The sequence below is a fragment of the Mauremys reevesii genome, linkage group 6, assembly GCF_016161935.1.
Source record: "Mauremys reevesii isolate NIE-2019 linkage group 6, ASM1616193v1, whole genome shotgun sequence".
Taxonomy (NCBI): Eukaryota; Metazoa; Chordata; order Testudines; family Geoemydidae; genus Mauremys; species Mauremys reevesii.
In genome coordinates, this window is record NC_052628.1 from 83,533,175 (window position 1) to 83,558,198 (window position 25,024).

Consider the following 25,024-nt stretch of genomic DNA (forward strand, 5'->3'; position numbering starts at 1 on the left):
GATCTTTAATGTAAAAGAATACTATTACATTTTAATATCTTTTAATATCCGTAAGAATCATAGTTTTAATGGCAATGCCCTGCTCCTTAGTTTGAAAGGGATTAGAAAGCAAATCTAATTTTCATCAAAGGCTTGAAGTTTCTTAGTAACCAAAATAAAAAGCTTTCAAGTCCTTTCCCACCTATAAATCTTTAATTAGACATCTTGTCCTGATCTCATTCTTGTGTGTTATGCAGTGTTCTTGGTACTTTGGGGGAAAAAAAAGTAGTTTTCCTGCTGAAATGAAAGAGGGGGCAGAGCATGTCACGATTCCAATATATTTTTAAAAATTAATTCTCCTTTCTTTACATTTTTACACACATTAATGAAATCAAGTGTACACACAATATTGCAGACTACATTAATATAAACCTACATTTCTCATACCGTATGGACTCCAAACTGAAGACTAACATAGGATGTGCTAAAAGTTCATTTATTATTTGATCTTCACTTTTTTAACTAAGTTTCTAAATATAAAAATGCCTTATGGTCCAACCAAGACACAATTCACAAGCAAATAAGCAATAAGACTCACTGAAATGGGTTTTCTATTGTTATGATGCATTAGTGGAGAAAAATAGGAATGAGAAAATCATTCCATAAACAGTATTTTCAATAAATAATCTTTCCCTTCTACTACGTGTGCAAGTGGATTTGTTACTCATGAAAGTAAGGGATTTACAGGAATGGACCACCTAGAAAGATAGCTTATGTAAGCTTACTCACACATACTTATCACAACACAACTCAATTTCACCTGGTGTGATAAATGGCAGGTTTGACAATGTTGCAATGTGGTCAGATTGAAATATCAGACATTAGAATGAGAACAGAATTTTTTTTTTTTTTATTTGCATCCTAAGTGAGTGTGAATTAAATTCCACACTCAAATCCACTGCATAATCTAACCACCTATATTTAACTGGCTATTATATTACTACTCTCTTTTCAAGTATTGCCCAAAATGTATAGTGACAAAATATTCATCCACAATATAAAGCTATTTCAGGGAAAAGGTTAGCAATCATTTGAGATGCTCAGATCGTCATATTAAAAATGGGAATTAGGGAGCTTGAAAACACAATGGGGTTATGCTTTAGCCTCTTCCTTCTGTAAACCTGGCTTCAAATCCTGAATTTGTTCATAAATGAAAATAAATTCCATGGCCTCACCCATGTCCACAGATAATGGAACAACTAGGAGTCTCTGCTAAAAAGAGGTTCAGGATTAAGAAAAGTTACAAATCAGGTGTGCAGAACTGTGAGGGTAATATTATACACCATCTACTTGCAGCATGTTCAGTTCCCTGCTATTAGTCATTATCTTCCAGAATTAGCATTCCAGACTATTGTCATTGCATTGTTTTATCATTAATATTGCTAGCCTCCAGGAGCACTAGAGCGTGACCTACTTCCCTCATTCCCTCTAATATACAGTACTATCCTATCTTAAAAGCATTGAGACTAGGCACGTCTGTCTTGCCATGCCAACCTAACATTCTAGAAAAATTAAAGGAGGAGAAAAACCTGCTTTAAAAAGAGCAAAAAAGATTTAGACAGCTCAGCAAGAGCAAAAATTACCGTCTCATTTTGACACTCTAAAAAGCAAACATTTATTTTGGTTCACAGCCATACTTGAGAAAAACAGCTACACCCACTACACATCTACTTCCACATATAACAGAAAAGCCCAATATTTATTAGAATCACAGCTCATGACTCCCAGGATTCTGAATGCTACCTAATCCGCAAGGATCTATTCTTCCATTAACACTCACCACAAGACACGACCTCCTTAATATTTATGCCAAGGAGTGAATTAGTTTTTGCCCAGCACCTCAAACAAATCTACATAAATCCTATGTATAGTATTCAAAATATAGTAATGATCTATTTCAAGCTACTTTCCATTTCATCGGAACATTTAAACCTAAAGTTTTAGAATGAATGTTGTTCAGGACATACTGTTCTACTATGCTACTGCATATCTATGTAGGAACAACCAATGTGAATTGAAAGGAGAGGTTACTCATCCTGTGAAGTAACTAGTTTTTCAGGATGTGTGTCGCTATGGATGCTCCACTTGAGGTACACATGCACCCCATGTGCCTTTGATTGGAGATCTTAGTTAACAGTGCCCATTCAGCTGCATACGCACTCTACTCCACCTCATGCTCTGCTCTGGCTATACAGAACTGCACAGGCAAACCACCCTCAGTTTCTTCTCTATCACAGAGCTTCATAGCAGAGAACTCTGAAGCAAAGGGGAAGGTGATTGGGTACCGGAGCATCCATAGGGACACACATCTTGAAGAACTACAGTTACTGCACAGGCAAAATAACCTCTACTTTGAGTACTATTCCTATGGGTGCTCCACTTCACTTAGGACTGAGCTGCACACTCTAAGGAGGTGGGGGGGGGGGGGAAGGGGTTTCTGAGTTGGATACAAGATCGAAGATAGTACAGTAGAGCCAAATACAGCATCAGAAGCTGAGTCATGAATTACTGTATAATGTTCAGAAAAGGTGTGCATGGAGGCCCCAAGTTGAAGCTCCACAGATCTCAGCAATGGAAACATTCTTAAGAAAGGCTACTGAAGCAGAAAGAGATCCATTGAATGGTTTAGTACTCTAGAAGGAGGTTTGAGACCATTAGACTGATAACAAAAAGGTAATGCAGCCTGAAATCCATCTAGAGAATCTTTGTTTGGAAACTGGATATCCATTAGATCTGTCCACAGAAGACACAAACAACCTGGAAGATTTTCTAAAATGTCTTAGTCCTGTCCAAGTAAACAGCTAATGCCCACCTGAGTGTATGTATTACCATATCCTTATTATTCAGGTGTGGTTTAGGGGGGAAAACAACAAGAGGAATAGATTGGCTAATGTGGAAGTCAGACAACACCTTCAGTAAGAATTTAGGATGTGGTCACAATGTGACCTTGTCCCTGAAGAATAATGTGAAGGGGGGATTTGCCATCAGAGTCCCTATCTCCCCAGGTCTTCAAACATAAGTAATGGCTACCACGAAGCTGTTTTCATAGATGTGTCAAGTAGAGAAGAGGTCACCGTTGGCTCAAAGGGATATCTCATAAGGCAGCTTTGTAGAAGTGGAGCATCAGTAGAAAAAGATGGTGATGCCATCAGTACTAGGTAAATATCTAGAGAAGTAGTAGTCTCTATCAAAGGGGTGTCAGGCATCTCTCACTGTGACATCTCATGAAAATTTAACTCCTGTGGTACTGACCGAGGTGGCAGCCATGACTGTGGCAGAGGAAGTGGACAGTACTGCAAGCTTTACGTGCTCCAAGGTGTGTCCACTAGATGACACTCTGATCTTCTGCAATGTTGCAATGGTAGATACTGAGAGCCTGGCTGACTCTATTGGTACTGACTTAGAAGAGGTACTCTTCTTCTCCTTGTTGCCATGATCCCCTGACAATGTTAATGAACTTCTGGAGCTAGAACCCTTACATTCTTTGGGGTTAGTGCTGCTTATGGTACCTGAGGACCTACAGCTTTGTGGGTACTGAGTCAGGAACTGGGGGGAGGTGAGGGTAGAGGGGAGATACTGAAGTAGCAGCCTCAATTCACGACCAGGGTTTCTTTGAGGTAGATTCCCTGACTGGGGAACTGAGCTTTGCTCCCTAATGACTTTTTGAAAGTATTTGAGTTTTCCTCTTAGACACTCTATGGGAGAGTTGTGTGGAAATGGTTTAGGAGCTCTATTTACTCAGAGACGGATGTATGGCAGGGTGGGGGATGTCTCTATGGCTTGGGTGAGAAGATGCATCCGAAGAAGTGAGCTTTAGCTCACGAAAGCTCATGCTAAAATAAATTTGTTAGTCTTTAAGGTGCCACAAGTACTCCTGTTTTTTTTGCGGATACAGACTAACACGGCTGCTACTCTGAAACCTAACTAAGCTAAGTGAAACTATGGGGAGAGAGAAACTACAGTGAAGGAAAGCTCAACTCTGACACTGCTGAGGCTCCATCTCCAGCAAAATGGTTGAGAAGGAACTGAGGGCAGTTCGCTCACACAGCTGTATATACTACAGTAAAGAGCAGAAGGCTGAGCAGAGCATATGCGCAAGTTGAACAGGCACTGCTACCTAAAAATCTCCAAATGCACAGGGCACACACACACACAAAATGGAGCATCCATAGTGACACTACCTGAAGAAAAACAAAAAGGTAATAAATTAAAATTATCAGGTGAGGAAGATATACCCAGAGGGGTACCCTCAGAATCAGTGTTAGAACTGATTTAATCATCTGAAAGAGGTATTAATCAGCATTCTAATGAACTCCGGAGTTGATATTAAAATGAAAGGAGATGGGAACCCCAACAAGCCCAGAGAAATTAGAAACATATAGAAAACAAAATGAAATTCAACTTAGAAAAATGTAAGCAATCTGGAAAAAAAAAATCTGAAAACAATGATGCTCAAACAAAAGGAGAACCGTGGGAAGCAGTAATGCTGAAGAGAATTAAGGATGATAGTTAAAACAAAGTCAATATGACTTTGCAGTACATATAGCTGCAAAAAGGCCAATGCATTTCTGGATTGCACAGGCAAGTGCATCAAGGGGAGGGTGGTAGTGGTCCTTCTCTATGCAACTCTAGTTTGATAAGACATCAGTTCAGTTCTGGGCAATACATTTTCAGAAAGATTCAAAAAAAAAAAAAAAGAGTAACTCAGGCAATCAGTAGGCTAGAAAAATTGAGTGCTGAGGAAAGGTCTTAAGAGCTAAATATGTATACCTAGGGTAAGAGAAGGCAATAGGCAGGAGACAAAAAATGGATATATTTAAAGACTGAACGCTAGTAAGTGGTGACATTATTTATGAAGATATAACTAGTGACTATATTTATGAGTAATGGAATGAAAAGTAAAAATTTAGACTTCTATTGGGATGGAGGGAAGCTTCCTGACTACAGGGTCTTCCAAGAGAAGTACTGAATGCACCATTGCAAAGAAGTAGAATGGACAAAGCACTAGAAAATGTTTTAATCGGGAATAATCCTTCATTGCCAGGGAATGGTATCGGTGAGTTAGGTCTTTTATATCTCTAACTTTCATGATCCAGAAAAGGTACAAGGATTAGTTATAAAGTGGTTAGGTAAATGGTAGATGCGGATTTTCTAACACATCTATATTACAATCTCCAAAATTATGTAACAGTTTTTTCCAAATATGTTTACCTTCATTTTCCCACTGTACTTTGGATCAGAAATTGTTTCAAAGGCTGCATCTTTGCTCAGCTGGACAAAATCTGGAAACTTAGAAAATACCTGGTTGCATACTCTTTTGATATGTTCTTCCTATAAAAAAAAGCAGAAAAATTTGATCACCACAAACAAGAAAAATGGAGTTCAATATTAGAGATAGTTTAGTCCAGCATTAATCTGTGAAAGAGTGAAACAGGCTAAAAGAACACATTCTTGATGACACTGGAATTTATAAAAGTGCTCAGTACAAAAACATCTGAGAAGAATAAAAAAAATTGAGGTTTTAGCATAAAGGATAAGAGGCTACATAGTTAAATATGGGAATTCTAGTAACTAGAGTCTGCCCAAAACACAAGATAGTCCTCTCTCCCATATTAAAGAAAATAAAAGTGCATTGCCTCACTTGGAAAAATACCAGTGGTGGACTTTGGCATATATTAAAGAGAGCATTGCAAAATTTTCATTCCCTAATGGAGAAGTTCCCAACCTCTCAAGATTATGAGGATCATTAATTTTCTGATCTCAAGTGCCACAACAGAAGATATGGCAGCAGACTGCCTCGCAAACCCTCCTCCCTCCCCCTCCCACCCTTATTATTTGTTTAGTATAAACAAAGCTGGAGCTGGTCAAAACACAAATATCCTGTCCCAAAGAATTTACAGTCTAAAGGACAGACAAAAAGACACTGAAAAATACAGAGGGAAGATTAAGAAAGGTTTTTAAAATCAGTATTTATACTATAACCTCACTTCTTGCTGGCTCCAAAGAAGAGTTGATTCTTTAGGAACAATATCAGTAAGGAGAGGGCAAACAGACTGGGAGGTCAAGATCATTGGGGCGGGGGGGGGGGGGGGGAGAAATGGGCAGGAATGGGAGGAGATGACAATAAGGCATTAAGACTGATCCTGAGATACTGAGTTCAATGGGAGTGAGGGTGCTAGGTACCTTGCAGGTCCAGGCTCAAAACTACTGACTGATGGAACTAGAGCCCAAGTTTCCTACTATCTTACATTTTCCGGTTTGCTTACTGGCTCTAATTGTCAATATTTTAAATCAGTCTTTTGTGTACAGATGTAATCAGACAGGTATCAACTCGCACACATACAGTAAATAATCATGGGAAATGAATTCACCATTAAATAATACTGCAATTCTAGCCTACTATATACCAGTAACTATTTCAAGCACTGCAGCATACTGTAATTTCCATAAACCATTTGAACTCTTAATTTTTTGTCATAACAAAAAACATTATTCTTCCAAAGCACATCCAACAGAAACAATATTTAAAGTGACATTTAGGCACTTACTATGGTGATAGATGTAAGCATAAAGTCCTGGACTGCGAGGTGTAACACTTTTCAAAGAGGGATCCCCTTTTTGAGGAAGCAAATTGCCAGATTAAGCCAGGAATTCTGCACTTTTATCCCCGAGGCCTCTAAATGAAGGTGATAACATCCCTTTCTCTTTTACTCATTTGCAAGCTTAGAGGTATATTGCAACACTTTAAAAAGTTTCTATGCTGCCTCTGTCTTCACTTGAGGAAAGAAGTGAATTCCAAGAAAATATCTCTGTGCCAAAATCAGTTTAGATTCACAAATTCCCCCTTGCCATTCTAACAATTCAAGCTGACACCGTCTTCTCCTTGCCCTTACTTTTACCAAAGTATTTCTTCTTGTGTTGTTTAAAGCAATTCAGCGCTCTCAAAAGAATAGAATTCTTTTGGAAAGCAAATGCCCTAAAATATTTTCTATTTTTACAAAGAAGCTCACCTGGGAGAAATTCTTTTGATAAACAAAAAAGTTACAAGTAGTTGCTTCTGACATTATTTGAACACTAAAATGCCTACTTATCTCAATAATTACTGTTCCCCCAACATCACCAGAATTCAATTTTTTTTAAAATTACTCATGACTAAATGAAAAATACTGCTACTGTTGAAAACTATTGAATGAGGGTTGATCCGGCACTATAAACGTCAATGGCAGTTATGCCATCCAATTTTATGGGAACAGGATCAGACACCAAGCACTAACCAAAAGACTTCAGTTCCAGCTAGCTAGACAAAGAGATGAGGGTAAATAAAGTTGAAAAGAAGTGGCCAGGCACAATTATAGCTAGTTGCTACAATAAGACTTTTTCCTAAAAAGTTTCTCCCTTTGTTTCAAGACTTTGCTCTTCAGGGAGACCCAAACCAACCTGATGTTTGCTGGTATTCTCGGTCTGTAGTAGAGCAGTATGATTAGCAACCTTCCGAAGGATTGTCAGGTAACTGAAATACAGTGCCCTCATTGTTTCACCATGGGCATTTGTCTGTAGAAACAAAGAAAACAAAAAAACCAATAATGCTTCCTAAAAGTACAAACAACCTAAAAAAATGAAAATATCCAAAAATTATAGATATTCTAACCATATTTATTGGCAACTGGCAGAATCAGGGTTCTAGAACTCTAAGATGAGAACTACCATTTTCAGCAGAGAGTGTATTTGCAATTTCTAAGTATTTTTTACACAGATTAATAAAGGAACCTTATTGATTTTATTAAAAAATGCAGCACGACAGAATACCTACAATTTTCCTGCATTTTGTAACAAAAAGTACTAACGGAAAAGATTTCTTTAGAGCTGACGCCAGGCATAGGCAAGCTAAGCAATTGCTTAGGGCCCTGAGCAGCTCAAGGGGGCCCCCTATTAATTATTGGTATGGGTTGTGTGTGTGTGTGGGGGGGGGGGGGTAATTCCAAAAATATTCCTGCTAGCACCGCCTCTGCTTCAAGACAACAATGTTGTTTATATTTGTTCTTACATATTACAGAACATGTAATTTATAGAAAGCTAGGGTGACCAAGAGGCCATGTAATACATCATATGAAAAATAGAAATGTTACAATCAATTTAAATTCAATTTTAAAACACAGCTGTTTTAATGGCATCTTACCCAACAACAGCTAATAGTTTTCTTTCTGAAAAGAAACTCAACAATATTTTACCAACATAATAATAAAAACAATTAAAATGACTTGAAATATTTATGCAAGGTTTTCTACTGCATCAGCAATGACATCAGATAATTGTATTTTCCTGGTTATAGCTGACCAACTTAAAACATGTAAACATGCCAAAAATAACAGTCAGTGCATATCACTGAAGTCATTAGCTGACAAATATTAAAAATGATAGCTTTAGCAATTGCACTCGATTTGCAATATTATTCTTAAATGCATACCATAACATTTTAACTAGTGCCCAATCACGTTTCCCCCTCTCCCTCTCAAAAATTGCTAGATTTCATGGGTAACTTCAGGAAGTTACTCTACAGCAATCTATTGTACACTTAAGCATCCAGGATGTGGCCAAGGGCTTCCAGTAGTTTCAGGTGTCATTAGCGAACTGAATGAAATGGAGCGTCACTTTTCTCTACAAAACATCATGAGACACAGAAGCATGGAAAGAGCTAATGTTAAAATTAATGAAAAACCAGCAGCATACCTTCATGATGTAAAATGCATTAATAAAACAATCCAAACGCTGCCTTACTGAAAAAAGCATTTCAACAAGAGATAAAATAGATAGGGTCTTCACACTAAAGCAAAGCTGAAAAACATTTATAATGTACACGAGGAATAAATACACTATATAAAAGTGTATCACTGGCCAGTATTATATGCTCATTTGACTATTATTGTAAAGTATGTATTTGAATAATGATTTTCCATTACAGGACAACTTCTGCAGAGTAATTACAAATGTATGCTTATAATTTGAATCTATTACTATTAGTTAGAGCTGGAAAAGAGCTAATAGGTCATTCAGTCCATCTCCCTGTCGCATGCAGGTTGTTCTCTACGGTATCTTTTCTAATGTTTTACCACAGCTCTAAGAAGGCTATTCCACAACCTAATACAGCTCAAGTAAGGAAGTTATTCTTGCTATCCAATCTAAATTTTTCCATTCTTAAAATATGAACCAGTTGGTTGAGAGAAACTGTCCATAATGCTCTCAACCCAGACTGTAATAGCTCTTAAAATATGGGTGTCAAGAGCAGAACAAACTGAGTGACCTGGAGACAAAGATATGCCTAGACAATAAAGGGCGAGGGGGTACATGGAAGAAAACGTGAGAGACTTCAATAAGTTAAAAGTAACAGGGAAGTTGACAAAACAACAGAATATTAATGTAATGACAGAATACATGGGAATTTAGAAAAAAATGCATTGCTTAAATTGGAGAAGTAAAGACTGGTAAGAATACCAACCAGCCAAAAAGAGTGCAGTTTATTATTTTGAGAATCATAAAAAAAGAATACATTCAAAGCAGACAAAAGACTACAAGAAGTCTTCAGTAATTGCTACTTCAGGGAACAGCAAGACCAGTGGAGCTTGAGGCAACTTCCAGCACAGCAATTCCATCAATAGTTTACAGATGACTTGTGTCTCAATCAGTTTGGTTTATTTTGTCTAGGTTTTTAAGTTAACAAGCGGCCTGAAGTTATATGATTTTATTTCAAATGTAACCATAGAATAAGCAGCATCACCACTCCCAGGACATTTTAAAGGGCAAGGTTATGGGTTTGCTGAAGTAACCATCCAGGATGCAGTTCTTGAGTTTAAACTGACAGAACAAATTCTTATCAAAGCCTCCTTCTGAATATCTTCTCCTTGCATGCGAAGTGCAACGGATGTACTGAGTGGAAGATCACAAGAGGTCAGTGGGTACAGTTAAGTCTAAGGCCTGGTCTACACTACGGGGGGTGGGGGTGGGGTCGAACTAAGGTACGCGACTTCAGCTACGCGAATAGCGTAGCTGAAGTCTAACTACCTTAGTTCGACTGACTTACCCGTCCTGATGCCGCGGGATCGGAGTCCGCGGCTCCAAGGTCGACTCCGCCACCGCCGTTCGCGGTGGTGGAGTTCCGGAGTCGACCGGAGCGCGTGGGGAGTTTGAACTATCGCGTCTTGATTAGACGCGATAGTTCGAACTCCGAGAAGTCGAACTCTCCGCGTCAACCCACGCGGTAAGTATAGACCTACCCTGAGTTAATTTGAAATTATGCAGTTAAGTTAAACTATAACTAACTTTAAAGTTTCTTCCCCATGACCTCCAATTAACTAACACTATATTTATATTTATAACTGGAGCTTAATGGCATTTTTTTCCTGAAGTTCAGTATTTTAATAGTTTTCCTGTATGTAATGTATATTTTCCTTGGTTTGTTCTTTAAATTGATTTCCCTATTTTTCAAAACAAATTTTTATTGTTTAATAGATTTTGTTGCCAGTGTATTTATATACATTTATCTTTTGTTCCACTTCCCCTTGCGAACTGTTACATACAGATTAAGACAGCCCCTTCTTAGCAGAAATAATCATTTGTGAATAGTGACTACCGCTATCTCTTATCCTAATTAGAGACAGAGAATGTGAGAATCTCAGCACCGTGTCATAACTATCAGCAAATATTAGCTATTTAATGGCAATGACCAAGTAATATACCAACCTTTCATCTCTCACCTTGGATTATTAATCCAATATAGAAAAGGATCAAATAATTTCTATTCTGCCCTCAACTGCTACAAAAGTTGTGAGAGCAAAGGTGAGAGACAGCCTGTGTGTCTAGGGGAATAGTGGTTTTTGGGACAGAGAGTAATAGTGGTTTTGGGGAATGCTCCACTCTGCAACCCCTCTTTTGGTGATCTATTAGGAATAAGACCTGCAAAATAGGTAGGGACAGTCATTCTCTGAAGCATGCTCCTTCATATTGTCCAAACCAGCAGGTGGAGCGATGCAAGTTACTGCACTCCTGAAATCTAGACTGTGAAAATACTTACTTTGTAACAACAATTCTTCCTTTTACGGCCACTGCTGCAACTACAGGGCTCCCGTGCTCGCAGTACTAAGCTCACATCTTCTGTTGCCAACACAGCTTGATATACTTGTTTCTGGAACTCTGTCAGGGAACAGTATACCATCTGCCAAGATAGAACCCCAAAATACAATTTTATGCAGCATACAGGAAAAAACAACAAAGACCACAATAAAAATATAAAACAAAAATGTTAAAATGTTAAAATTACAGAAAATGGAAAATAAACTGGTAAATGTAAAAGCAGTAAAAGGGCATTTTTCTGCTCCCAGTAAAGAACTGGAGGCTGATGTGCTGGAGAAAAAGTATGAAAATATGGTCAACAGGTAACTGTGGTAATTTTAATACTTTAAAAAAAAAAAAACAATTCTATTAGCAGTATTAAAATCAAACTACATCAATCATTCTGCAGTTTTACTTCCACTACATTTTCTTTAGGCTTTTTTGGGGGGGGAGGGGGGGGAGAAGAGAGAAGGAAGGAGGGGGTGAGTGAAAGGTTTAAAAGGCCTAGCCCTAAAGGTTCTCACCCACTTAGTCAGAATGGTTTATTTGCCTTTTCCTTTCACTCCCCTGTGGCACTAACTATTGTAGAACACTACAGTCAGGGAAGATAAAACAGTCAAATCTAAGGGAGCCATTGATACTGAGAGTCACAGGAATGGGTGGGGGGGGGGGGGGTGCAGATCTGTACAGTGGTGTGTCCAAAACTCTTATCCCTCCTCCCAAAAGACCATGGGTGGCATCTCCATGACATCTTTGGTCTTAACCAGCAGGAGACACAAAATCCCAAGATCACTTCTGAACCTAGGCCACCCACATAGCAACAGCACCATGCTGTGCTATAATAATACAACAGTAACTTGAACATATACTCACATTAACAAGAGAATGAAAAGAAATAAAACCTGCTAGATTTAGAAAAGCATCTGACTGACATTTGTGTTAATCTTTCCTTTAGAAGACATGGTTTGGATGACATTATTACAGGCGCTGTATGAAGGGCAAAACAAAAATCTAGAAAAACAGCTGCATGCTAATGTATTTAATTTATTAAATGTATTTGTGCTTGCCGGCTGGATAAATTCTCATATTCATCAAAACATTCTAGTCATTATGATTTTAAAAAGTATGAATTCTTAAATTATATTTATACCAGCACTAAAGAAACAGCCACAATTAGTCACAATTAACTTTAAAAAAAATAAAATAAAAGCCATTTTCAAGTATTCTATTAAAATGAATACCAAAAAGGGGGAGAACAGAGTTATTGGCTTTTAGCAAGTCTTAATTTATTTATTATCAGACTTCACATCCTGCATAGGCTTTCAAGAGATCAAGGCTGCACACAGAAATGTGTAGTTGATATTGGACACATAATTACAACTGTGCATATAAATTAAGCATCTGGACGCGTTAATGGTCAGTCAAATGCCCTGCTGGGCATTTCCATGCTCAAATAACTCAATCTGAACATGCAATCATAGTAATTATGTGAACAAATTAAGTGTGCTATTGCATGTGCATTTTTGCTCACTGCCCTGGACCTCTGAACTCTTGAAAAATCTGACCACAGAACCATGAACTACTAGATACACTATACAAAACAACACTATGATATATATGATAGCAACCAAAATATGATATATTTATTAGTATTTAGTAAAAATAGTCACTCTTACTCTGTCTTCCTTCTTTGGCAACTGATCACTAATAAAAGCCTTAGTACGTCTCAAGAACCAGCCAGACATTTTTCTTGCTAGCTTCTGCATGGCCTTTCGACATGTTGCTAGCTCTCTCTTAGTTGCAGTGTGCCTCTGGCCATGCTCCACTGGATCAGAAAATTCCTTCTTGAAATGTGTTCTACTACCCAAAAGTCCAGGTATAGCCCTAAAAGAAATAAAAGAACAGCAGTCATTTGCTGAACACCAATGCAGAATATCCGCTTCCATTGACTAAAAGCATATGAAATACTAACAGTGACAGATCTTAAATCGATCATCAGCAGTGAAATGAATAAATATGATTCCTATATATAACAGAAATGTATCATTCTACTTCCAGACAGTCAGCCTTTCCATGTACTCACTGTCAGCCTAAGTTTAGGCACCTAAATCCCTATACAGGCTCTTCAGTACTAACTCATCCCTTTCCTGACATTTCACCTCAGCCCACAATTGTTTACTATTTAAGATTTTTAAAATTGTAACTAATAAAAGATTACTTTGTTTGCACTTTCCATTCCCTCAGCTGGGGTCTTTTTTCCTCTTTTGGGCAGGGACTGTCCCTTCCTATATATTTGCACAACACCTAGCACATTGTGGGCACTACTGAAATGAATATATAATTAATCATCATGAGGACACACAACACTCCTAGGTACACGAATGTGAGTTGTACACTTTAAACAAAGCAGGGAGCAGAGTGCCTGAGACTAGGAGCTAAATAATTATTCTTATCCTGTTATGTGTGGGGTGAATTGGGGGCACCACACCACAAGCAAGGGGAGGGGGGGGGGAAGAGAGAGAGAAGCCTGGTCTACACTAGGCGTTTAAACCAGTTTTAGGAGCGTAAAACCGATTTAACGCCACACCCCTCCACACTAGGAGGCACCTTATATCGATTTTAAAGGCTCTTTAAATCGGTTTCTGTACTCCTCCCCGACGAGAGGAGTAGCGCTAATATCGGGATTAACATATCGGAATAGGGTTAGTGTGGTCGCAAATTGACGGTATTGGCCTCCGGGCGGTATCCCACAGTGCACCACTGTGACCGCTCTGGACAGCATTCTGAACTCTGATGCACTGGCCAGGTAGACAGGAAAAGCCCCGTGAACTTTTGAAATTCATTTCCTGCTTCCCCAGCGTGGAGAGCTCATCAGCACAGGTGACCATGCACAGCTCATCTGCACAGGTAACAATGAAGTCTCCTGAGAATCGAAAAAGAGCCCCAGCATGGACTGCACGGGAGGTACTGGATCTGATCGCTATATGGGGAGAGGATTCAGTGCTAACAGAACTGCGTTCCAAAAGACGAAATGAAAAAGTATTTGAAAGAATTTCTAAGGCTATGACGGATAAAGGCCATAGCAGGGACTCAGTGCAGTGCAGAGTGAAAGTTAAGGAGCTCAGACAAGCCTACCAGAAAACCAAAGCAGCAAACGGAAGGTCCGGGGCAGGTCGAAAAACATGCCGCTTCTATGCTGAGCTGCATGCAATTTTAGGGGGCTGCGCCACAAGTACCCCACCCCTGACCGTGGATTCCGAGGTGGGGGTTGTAATCTCTGCCACGTCTGAGGATTACGCAGACGGGGAAGATGAAGATGAAGAAGAGGAGGACGACCTAGCAGAGAGCACACAGCACTCCGTGAGCCCCAGCAGCCAGGAGCTTTTTCTCACCCTGACGGAATTACCCTCCTCCCAGCCCTCCCAAGCAACTATCCCAGACAATGACGCCATGGAAGGGACCTCTGGTGAGTGTACCTTTGCAAATAGCAAACATTGTTTTTTAAGCAAGCGTTTTTTAATGATTGATTTGCCCTGAGGACTTGGGATGCATTCGCAGACAGTATAGTTACTTAGAAAAGTTTGTTAACATGTCCGGGGATTGAGAGGAAATCCTCCAGGGACATCTCGATGAAGCGCTCCTGTAGGTACTCCAGAAGCCTTTGCAGAAGGTTTCTGGGCAAGGCAGCCTTGTTCCGCCCACCATGGTAGGACACTTTACCACGCCATGCATGTAGCAAGTAATCAGGTATCATTGCATGGCAAAGCATAGCAGCGTATGGTCCCGGAGATTGCTGGCATTCAAGAAGCATCCGTTCTTTATCTCGCTGTGTTATCCTCAGCAAAGTGATATCGTTCAGGATAACCTGGTTAAAAATCAGGAATTTAAGTAAGGGGGATGGCCATTTTCCTACTGGGTTCGAGGACTGCAGCAGCTTAAAAATCCTTTCCTGCACGTAGCTGCCGGGGAGGGGAGGAGTGAAATGCCGATGATCTTTTTTGTGTTTGGCCAGCGGGGATCTTCCCCAAGCTACCAGCCACGCAGTGGGTGGGGGGGTGGGAAGGGTGTTGATTAGCAGGGAGCTAGCGTGGTATTAGCCATGGGTTGGGGGAAGGGGTAAATCACTACAGAAGCCGAAAGACAGTGGCTTACCATGGCCACATGGCCGCATGCAAGCTGAATTATGATGCCTGGACCTGTGTCTGTGAGATCTGTAACTCCAGAGCTGCAGGCACTCAGTATTAAGATGAAAAATGCGACCTTGTAGGGAAATCGCATGTGCTATGTAAGGTGAATAGTGCTTTTCACTGTGAAAGAGTATAACCATTGTTCTGTAAAATGTATCTTTTAAAATATTTCTCTCCCTCATGCAGCTGCAAATTTTTCAAGCGTCCCTCCTCCATCCCAAAGGCTAGCACAGATAAGGCAGAGGAAAAAGAAGACGCGAGATGAAATGTTCTCGGATATTATGGAAGTTACACGCAATGAAAGAGCTCATCTGAATGAGTGGAAGGACGTGGTATCAAATTACAGGAAAGATGCCAGTGAACATGAGGACAGGAGGGACACCCAGAGAGGTGGCGGCAGGAAGACCGGCAGGAAAATCAGCGGTGGCGGCAGGAAGATCAGCGGTGGCAGGATGCAACTCTGGGGCTGCTGCGTGATCAAACTGACATGCTCCGGCGTCTGGTGGAGCTTCAGGAACAGCAGCAGGATCACAGAGTGCCGCTGCAGCCCCTGTATAACCACCCTCAACCCTCACCATGTTCCACATCCTCCTCACCCAGACGTGTAAGAACGCGTGGGGGGAGGCTCCGTGCACCCGCCCACTCCACCCCCGTGGACAGCCCAACCAGAAGGCTGTCGTTACTGTGAAATTTTTTTAAATGGCCTTCTCCATCCCTCCTATCCTCCTCCCAAACCACACCCTTACTTCTCTCCCTCTTTTTATAATGAATTAATAAAGAATTCATGATTTTTAAATGAGAGTGACTTTATTTGCATAAGTAAGCTGTACTCGAAGGGGGAGGGTGAGTTGCTTACAGGGAATGAGTCAATGAAGGGGGTTGGGTGTTCATCAACAAACACAGCAGTCACACTGTACCCTGGCCATTGATGAAGCTCATTTTCAAAGCTTCTCTGATGCGCACCGCTTCCTGGTGTGCTCTTCTAATCTCCCTGGTGTCTGGCTGCGCGTAATCAGCGGCCAGGTGATTTGTCTCAGCCTCCCACCCCGCCATAAAGGTCTCCCCCTTACTCTCACAGAGATTGTGGAGAATACAGCAAGCAGCAATAACATAGGGGACATTGGTTTGGCTGAGGTCTGAGCGAGTCAGTAATGTGCGCCAGCGCACCTTTAAACGGCCAAATGCACATTCCACCACCATTCTGCACTTGCTCAGCCTGTAATTGAACAGATCCTGACCACTGTCCAGGCTGCCTGTGTATGGCTTCATGAGCCATGGCATCAAGGGGTAGGCTGGGTCCCCCAGGATAACGACAGGCATTTCAACATCCCCAACTGTTATTTTCTGGTCTGGGAAGTAATTCCCTTGCTGCAGCCATTTAAACAGAGTAGTGCTTCTGAATACGCGAGCATCATGAACCCTCCCTGGCCATCCCACGTGGATGTTAGTGAAACGTCCCTTGTGATCCACCAGTGCTTGCAGCACCATTGAGAAGTACCCCTTCCGGTTTACGTACTGGGTGCCCTGGCGCTCCAGTGCCAAGATAGGGATATGGGTTCCATCTATCGCCCTCCCCCACAGTTAGGGAATCCCAGTGCAGCAAAGCCATCCACTATGGCCTGCACGTTTCCCAGAGTCACAACCTTTCGTAGCAGCAGCTTAGTGATTGCTTTGGCTACTTGCATCACAGCAGCCCCCACAGTAGGTTTTCCAACTCCAAATTGATTCCCGACTGACCGGTAGCTGTCTGGCGTTGCAAGCTTCCACAGGGCTATCGCCACTCGCTTCTCTACTGTGAGGGCTGCTCTCATCTTGGTATTATGGCGTTTCAGGGCAGGGGCAAGCAAGTCACAAAGTTCCATGAAAGTGCCCTTACGCATGCAAAAGTTTCGCAGCCACTGGGAATCGTCCCACACCTGCAACACAATGCGGTCCCACCAGTCAGTGCTTGTTTCCCGGGCCCAAAATCGGCGTTCAATGGATAGAATCTGCCCCATTACCATCAGGATCTCCAAAGCGCAGGGGCCCGCGGTTTGAGAGAATTCTGTGTCTACGTCCTCATCACTGTCATCGCCGTGCTGCCGTATCCGTCTCCTCCTCGCCTCGGTTTGAAGGTCCTGGTTCACCATATACTGCACGAGTGTGCGCGAGGTGTTTAAAACATCCACGATTGCGGTATTGAGCTGAGCAGGGTCCATGCTTGCTGTGCTATGGCGTCTGCACAGTTCACCAAGCAAAAAAGGCGCGAAACGGTTGTCTGCTGCTTTCAGGGAGGGAGGGGTGAGGCTGTACCCAGAACCACCCGCGACAATGATTTTTGCCCCATCAGGCACTGGGATCTCAACCCGGAAATTCCAAGGGGCGGGGGAGGCTGCGGGAACTATGGGATAGCTACGGAATAGCTACCCACAGTGCAACGCTCCAGAAGTCGATGCTAGCCTCGGACCGTGGACGCACACCACCGATTTAATGTGTTTAGTGTGGCCGCGCGCACTCAATTTTATACAATCTGTTTTACAAAACCGGTTTATGCAAATTCGGAATAGTCCCGTAGTGTAGATGTACCCAGAGAGAAGGAAATTAGGAGGGGTAACAGTAAGAGAAAAGAACTCCTCCCCTGCTTACCAGTACCCAAAAGAATGAGGGGACAAGGAAGACCAGATACAAGCTAAGACTAATGTAAAAGATGGGTTATTCCAACAGTTTGGAGCCAGTGCCCTGGTGGGAAACCACATGTACTTCCAGCAGACATAAAGCAAAAGTGTGATGGGATTCCCACTATGGCCCTGTTTCTGGACATTGCTGAGCCCCATACCATCACTACCCTGTCACTTCTCTGGATAAGTCTCAATTAAAAAATTAACTTCTTACTTACCAGTCCATGACACACCATAGTTCTTTCATGTTGTTCTGAAGAATGGTTCCAGTAAGACCTATACGAACACTGCATTTTAAAGCCTTCATAGTTTGGGTTATTTGAGCCTTCGGATTCTTGATTCTGTGTGCTTCATCTACAATGACAGCTGACCATTCTAGGCTGTGGATCAAGAGGAAATACAGTTTCATGTAGCTGTCACTTGCATTATCTCACAAATATGTACGTAGAATTAGCTGTGCTTCCTCACAATTGTTGACTAAAACAAGTGACTTAAAAGAAATGCCATCAACTTAAAAAAAATTCAAAGACAAGTTCAAATGTAACAAGTAACACTTAATATTACTGCAACTGAAAAAAACATATCACCTATTTTTTCAGCTAACTTTATGCATTTTACATCCTGTCATGCGTACTCAGTTTCACTATAGTCAATTTGTTCAGATCCTTCACAGATAAATGTAAGAGAATTAATGTTTCAGGAGACAGAAAAATTTGATTTTACCATCACATACAATGGGACTTAGGTGTAGAGATTTTTAAACTTCTCTTTAAAAAAAAAATCCTCAGTTTTCAAGATGGCAGTGTCCCTTAAACTGTAGTTTAAGAGGCATCTGGCTCCCTTTCTTGAACATTAAATCAACTGTGCAATGAAAAATAAGCATCAGAGAATTGTACTAATCAAGTTTTTTTTAAGCTTGCACGAGGAGAATTTGATTATGTTCATCCACCTGTTATTCACATGTAGTTTATTTTTACTTTGCTACAACTAGAAATTAGGCTGGTTCCAACCCGGCAACTAGCTGAGCCACCCACTATAGCTAGGGCCGAAGCAAACTCATGGCTATGAAAATCACGTGTTGGACTGTGAAATCCGGTCTCCCCCTGTGAAATCTGGTCTTGTTTGTTTTTACCCTATACTATACAGATTTCACGGGGGAGACCAGCATTTCTTAAACTGAGGGTCCTGACCCAAAAGGGTGTTGCTGGGGGGTCAAGGTTATTTTAGAGGGGGTTGCGGTATTGCTGCCCTTACTTCTGTGCTGCCTTCAGAGCTGCGTGGTCAGAGAGTGGCAGCTGTTGGGCGGGCGCCCAGCTGCAGCATTGCAGAAGTAAGGGTGGCAATACCATACCATTGTCCCCTTACTTCTGTGCTGCTGCTGGCAGCAGCTCTGCCTTCAGAGCTGGGCTCCTGGCCGGCAGCCGCTGCTTTCCAGCTCTGCCCAGCCCTGAAGGCAGCGGCGCTGCAAGCATTAGCGAAGAAGTAAAAGGTAGCAGTAACTCTCCCCCCCTTTAACACACACAATTCCTTTTTGGGTCAGGATCCCTACAATTATAACACCATGAAGTTTCAGATTTAAATAGCTGAAATCATGACATTTATTATTTTAAAAATCCTATGTCCATGAAATTGACCAAAATGGACCGTGAATTTGGTAAGGCCCTAACTATAGCATTGCTTTCATAGGCTACTGCCTTTCCTATGATTAGACTTATCTTTTAAAAAATTAAATGTAGCACATTGACAAGGCTTTGTGGCCAAAAATATGAACTATTGACAGTCATGCTATACCAATTCTGTGAAAGAGAAAGACTGTCTCCAGGGCGATGAATCCAGCAGCTTTGAATACCACTAACTCCACTTTTTAAAGATTTTTTTTTTAAAGTTAATTTAACAATTATAAAAAAGGTAGCAGATTGAGAATCCTGTTTACTGAAATCTTCCATTTTCTCCACATAACAGGTACAGCATGGGTAGCAGCAGTACGGAAAACATCCTTATCAATGAGTCTGAAATATGACTTGAAGGGATCAACTTCTATGGATGACAGGATTGTTCATTCTCATAGGTTAGATAAATGTCTACCAGCGATGGTCCAGACAGTATTTGTTCCTGCCATGAGGGCAGGGGACTGGACTCGATGACCTCTCAAGGTCCCTTCCAGCCCTAAAATCTATGAACCTCTACTGCCAATGATATTGGGAGGGTTGGTTAAGGGGTTGGAGGGATGTGGAAGGGAAAGCTGCATATCTAGCAGCAAGGGAATTATGGACAACTATTCCAAAAGGAATTTGAACATCAGCAGCCATTACATGGTAACAACTTTTGGTCACTAACACAATAAAACCCCATGACCTAAAGGTGAAATGATTCATAATCACATTGCTAATCCTGAGTCATCCAGCCCCCAGAGAGATTTATTTAAATTCAAATTATAAACCAGGTAGAAGATTAGTTCTAAAATAATGATATTTTGAGCAATTTCAAAATACATTCACTTCAAGTCTGATGCTCCTTTAATACAATCAAGCAGCTGCAAGTAGGAGCAGGCATATTTTAAAGTATCACTTTTTTCCCCCTGTTTTAAAAACACCCTGTTTTAGATTAATTTACTTTTAAGACTGAACCTTCATTCAGTGCTACTGAAATACTCTGAATCAAGTAGCCCATGTCAGCCTCCTACATTTCAAAAATCTACTGTAAGAAAAGTCAGATCCTCTCAAGAGACCATAAGACTAGGTTAACAGAGATAGCTATAGGAATCTCTTCAGCTACGATTCAATCTAAATTGTTATCAAGTCCTGAAGGTGAACCCAGCTGTTTAAACTACAAGACCATGTCAAGCTGTCAGCAAGTTTGTACTGTGAGTTCTCTAGTATTTAAACAGTCAATGCTGACTTGCTCGATTGATTGTACTCAAGGTCATAAACTACAGCAGAGAAATTGGAAAGCAGGAAGACCTCAAATTCTATAAAGTCCTTTGGGGTATTAAGAAACATAAATATTACAATATCTCTCTTTACTTAAAGTTTCCTGAATTGAGGGACCAACACAACCTGGCAAAAAGAACTGCACTGTGTCAACTATTTGCACAGTACACCAGAAGTTCATCTTCTATGAGGACTTGTTGGGGGGTGAGGGCGCTATGGAGAGTTCTATGCTAAAATGCATTGAAAGACAGCTAAATAAATAAATATTGAATCATTTTCTATCATTACTTTTCCATGTTGCCACAAAAATAATATATCATCATGAATGGGCGGTGAGGTTGTCTGTGGGGCAACAGATGAGAGAGTAGCTTGTCTATGAGATGATTAAAGCATGGTCCACTAACAGTGGATACTGACCTCTGTCATGCAACAGGGATATGTAACCGAGATGCACCTTGTACTACTAGTGATGACCTGCAGCTTTGCCATTCAAGTTTATGGCAAGTATGGGGGTGGGAGAGTATGTGTACTGTGCTGGGAAATCTTGTGTTGATTTGTGCAAGTGGCGAATGCTGCAGTGAGGAGCTATCTGCGTTTGGGGCTATTGTATGTTCTGGGAGATTTGTGATGAGTTGTGTCTAAGGAGTGTGCACTGGGAGACTGGGTGGTGAATGACGGCTAGTTGAGTTCATTTGTGTGAGGATATTATGTTTGCTATTTTGCATTGTGCAATTTGTAAAGTCAAAATGGCTGAGAACTTAAAAATACATGGTTCCCCAAAGTTTGTGGCCACCACCTCTTTGTTACCCCACACAGCCGTCACTCCCACCTCCTCTGATCAACTGTCACATTCCAACCACCACAGAACCTTTGGACTCCAACATTCCACCTGGTTCTCACAGGGAATATGAGCGAGACTGGAGGAAATGTGTGTGTAGTACTGGGAGATTCGTGTTGATTTGCATGTGGGTTGTGTGGTGATGGGAGCTTTGTGCAGGTGGCAAGTGAGGGATGTGTGCTACGGTGGGGGCTACGTGTGTTTGGAGTTACTGTGTGGGCAGGGTTGTTGGTGGTTTTGAAGAACTGCGGCAGTTGGACCCAGTAATTAACTAACTATCTGGACAGTCTCCCTCATACAACCAATAAAATTGTTGCAAGCTAATTAGGTGTAGATATTAACTCTTATACGACAATGGCCTAGGACTCTTTGCCTGATGTTGGCTGTACACCACATGGGTGTAATTCGCAAAGTCAAAATGGCTGAAAACTTAAAAACTGGACTGCAAATCACGCTGATGATTCAACCTTGTGATATTCTGAACAAAAAAGAGCTCACAACCATGCTTGAAGCTGTTTTCATCACTTCACATTGATTCTATACAAATCGACAATCCTGGAATCTTATTATACAAATGAAAAAATGTGACTAGGGCAGGGATTCTCAGGGTATCAAGCCTCTGCCATCCCATATATTTTAGTGGTCGTTGTGGGGGGGCAGAATGGGAGAAACAGAGACTAGTTTGCCTAACATTTCAACAGTCAATACAGCTATCATTCCAATAGCTACCTGCTTGGGGGTTACCCTTTAGAAAGAGAGATTCTGTTTGGCAAGTTCACTGGATATAGATATACTGTATCTCCTCATTCCACCTCCCCGTAAGGAGTTAGATTCACAGGATTTAAATAGTTGTCAAAAAAGAAATTTAAAACCAAAACACAATAGACTGTTACAAAAACAATGTTTGCACAAATGAAAGTTAGAAAATGTTACATTACCTGTTAAGTTCATCCAAACACAGGCGAAGCGTCTCGTATGTTGTTAGAGCAACCTCACACTTTCCCTGCTTGATGCGACTCAGTTCATTGTCCTTTCTACTGCCATGTAAAATAGCGACCCTGAAATAGCCCCAAGTGTCCAACTCATCCTTCCAGTTATAAAGCACAGAAAGAGGGGCCACTATTAGGAAAGTCTAAAAACAAACAGCTGTCATTATACTGCTGCAGAACCCATGTCAAAAACATTGTATCAAGAGCTGTCATGCAAAAGTTAAAATAATGAGCATTGTTTTAGTATTTAAAAGTCTGAATTTTATTTAATCATTTTCCATGAATGATATCTATTATTTACTTAGAGTTATATGAACTGAACAGAGAAGAGAAGAATCTGGAAAGAAGAAGATTAGAGGACAAACTCATAAAAGTAAAGCAATCTAAGTTTATTTACAGTGTGTTATCATCAGAGGAAACATATAGTAAAATGGTCTCCAGAAGGAGTACTCCTTCAAAGCAATAATGGTAGTTACTCAAGTTATACTGTAAAGCTTTACCAAAAAATCTACTTCATATGTACAGTGAAAGTAAAACTGATGACATGCAAGACATGTAGAAAAATTATGACTGTAGACTGATGTAGAAAGTGATGGTTTGTGTTTTCTCTTTCTATAGAATTTGCATCCACGGATCACAAAATGTTTTACAGATGGGAAAACAGAGGCACAGAGTGATTCAGTAACTTGTTCGATGTCAGAAAGCTAGTTAATGGCAGAGCAAAGAATAGAATACAGATGATTTTTTGTCTTCCAAAAGACACCTTCAATTGAATTATATAATTAGTCCATTAGTGCTACAACTAGCCTCAAAAGGCCAATATTGATTCACATTTTATTTGTTTTATAAAATGTATTTTAGGTATTAGCGATATTAACCCTTGCCAGAAAAATGCAAAACACTAAAATTGTTCGTGGTAGATACAGTTAGCTGATTTCAACTTTTTTACAACATGTATTTTAGTTCTATGTATATATTCCAATACAGTAGATATTCTCTGGATTCAATTGTGAATTTTTGTTTAATAAAAAGTATTTCAAATTTACCTTTAAGACGCTCTACTGTTTTGTATTTAGTAAGTGTTTGTATTAGGATGTTTTCATGGCTTTCCTAAAAAGAAACATATGACTGCTAATTGGTACATGCCATTGAATAGGACACAGGACTGGGAAACAGGAGATTAGGTTCTATTCCTGGTTGTGACACCTTGGAAAGGCACTTAACTTCTGTGCCTCAGTTCTCTCTCATCTGTACAATGGGAACAATACTAAATTAACCACATTTGAGAACTCGTTTAAAAATACATAGATAAAAAGCACTATATAAATATTATTAATAATACCAAAATCTTTTATAATCCTTGTCCTATTACAAATGCTCGTTCAAAGGATTGTGGGACCAACTCATGGGCAAGATACTGAAAAGCTTCCATTTAGCACATTACTTTGGGTAAAGGACCTAATCAGAACTTTACGAATAAAAGTCTGTATCTCAGAATCCTATTTCAAGCAACAATCCTTATTACTTGTTTACACCACCCAAAAGAGAAATAAGGGTTACGTGCGTATTGTACACCATTGACACTTTTGTCATCATTTTTTCCTCTCTTTTCAGGGAATTGAACCACAAAGGAAAGTTTCTTGAAATCCACCTTGTCTAAACTACTGCATACAATAGGTTTCCAAAACATTGATTTTTAAGTAATATACAAATTCATTGTGGCAAAAATCAAGTAAGACTAAAAGAGGCAATTCAAAAGTAATTTTACTTATAGCTGAAGAGATGTTCAACTATATCACGTAATATTAGTTACGTGTCTTAAAAGTTTTCTTTCTGTAGAGATTTTACTCCCTCAACTCATGAACTGTGAAACTGAAAATATTATCCAAATTCTACTCATTATTTTGGTTCCATACACATTGATACAAATAAAATATCAAAAAAGACACCTGCTACAGAATAATATATAAATTATCATTGTAAGTGCCATTACTTTAAAACAGTGGCAAACTTGCTGGTGCAGTCTTAAAACATGGGGCCCATTAAATCAACAATATTAAGTTGCAGCTGATTTAGTCCTGAAAGGAAGATGGAGCCACAAACCAACCATTACAAATATGTAAGTGTTAAGAATTTAAATAAAAGGTTTAATATGGTTCCTGCAACTCAATCAAATGAAAATCACCTGGGTCTTTCAATGTAGGCATCTGAAGGTCTTACATTTAAAATAAACTTTTAGATAATTTATCCATTTGCTAACATTATAACAGATTATACAGGA

At 40.3% G+C, this 25,024-nt stretch overlaps 1 protein-coding gene and 1 long non-coding RNA gene across 10 annotated transcripts in view; one reads left to right on the forward strand and one right to left on the reverse strand.

Moving 5' to 3' along the window:
• Window positions 1–25,024, reverse strand: part of ERCC6L2 (ERCC excision repair 6 like 2) — a 142,326-nt gene that overhangs the window by 100,049 nt on the left and 17,253 nt on the right. For 5 of the 7 annotated variants that reach the window (XR_005600313.1, XM_039544200.1, XM_039544199.1 and 2 more), the window contains 6 exons: window positions 22,693–22,886; window positions 18,205–18,366; window positions 12,819–13,026; window positions 11,105–11,245; window positions 7,477–7,590; window positions 5,251–5,370 (listed from right to left, as the gene is read on the reverse strand). Coding sequence is in view for 6 of the 7 variants with exons in the window: in XM_039544200.1 (XP_039400134.1) it covers window positions 5,251–5,370; window positions 7,477–7,590; window positions 11,105–11,245; window positions 12,819–13,026; window positions 18,205–18,366; window positions 22,693–22,886 (939 nt within the window). In the remaining variant the exon portion in view is untranslated. Of the gene's footprint in view, window positions 1–5,250; window positions 5,371–7,476; window positions 7,591–11,104; window positions 11,246–12,818; window positions 13,027–18,204; window positions 18,367–21,333; window positions 21,740–22,692; window positions 22,887–25,024 lie in introns of those variants that run through there. The other 2 variants (XM_039544203.1, XM_039544204.1) reach the window with 2 other exon arrangements.
• LOC120407900 lies at window positions 21,795–23,724 on the forward strand. 3 transcript variants are annotated; one of them, XR_005600314.1, is made up of 3 exons: window positions 21,795–21,844; window positions 23,049–23,116; window positions 23,362–23,724. It is a non-coding gene; the product is annotated as an uncharacterized LOC120407900 (long non-coding RNA). The 3 variants fall into 3 exon arrangements; XR_005600316.1 differs by having other exon boundaries at window positions 21,826–21,881; XR_005600315.1 differs by lacking the exon at window positions 21,795–21,844 and adding an exon at window positions 21,890–22,017.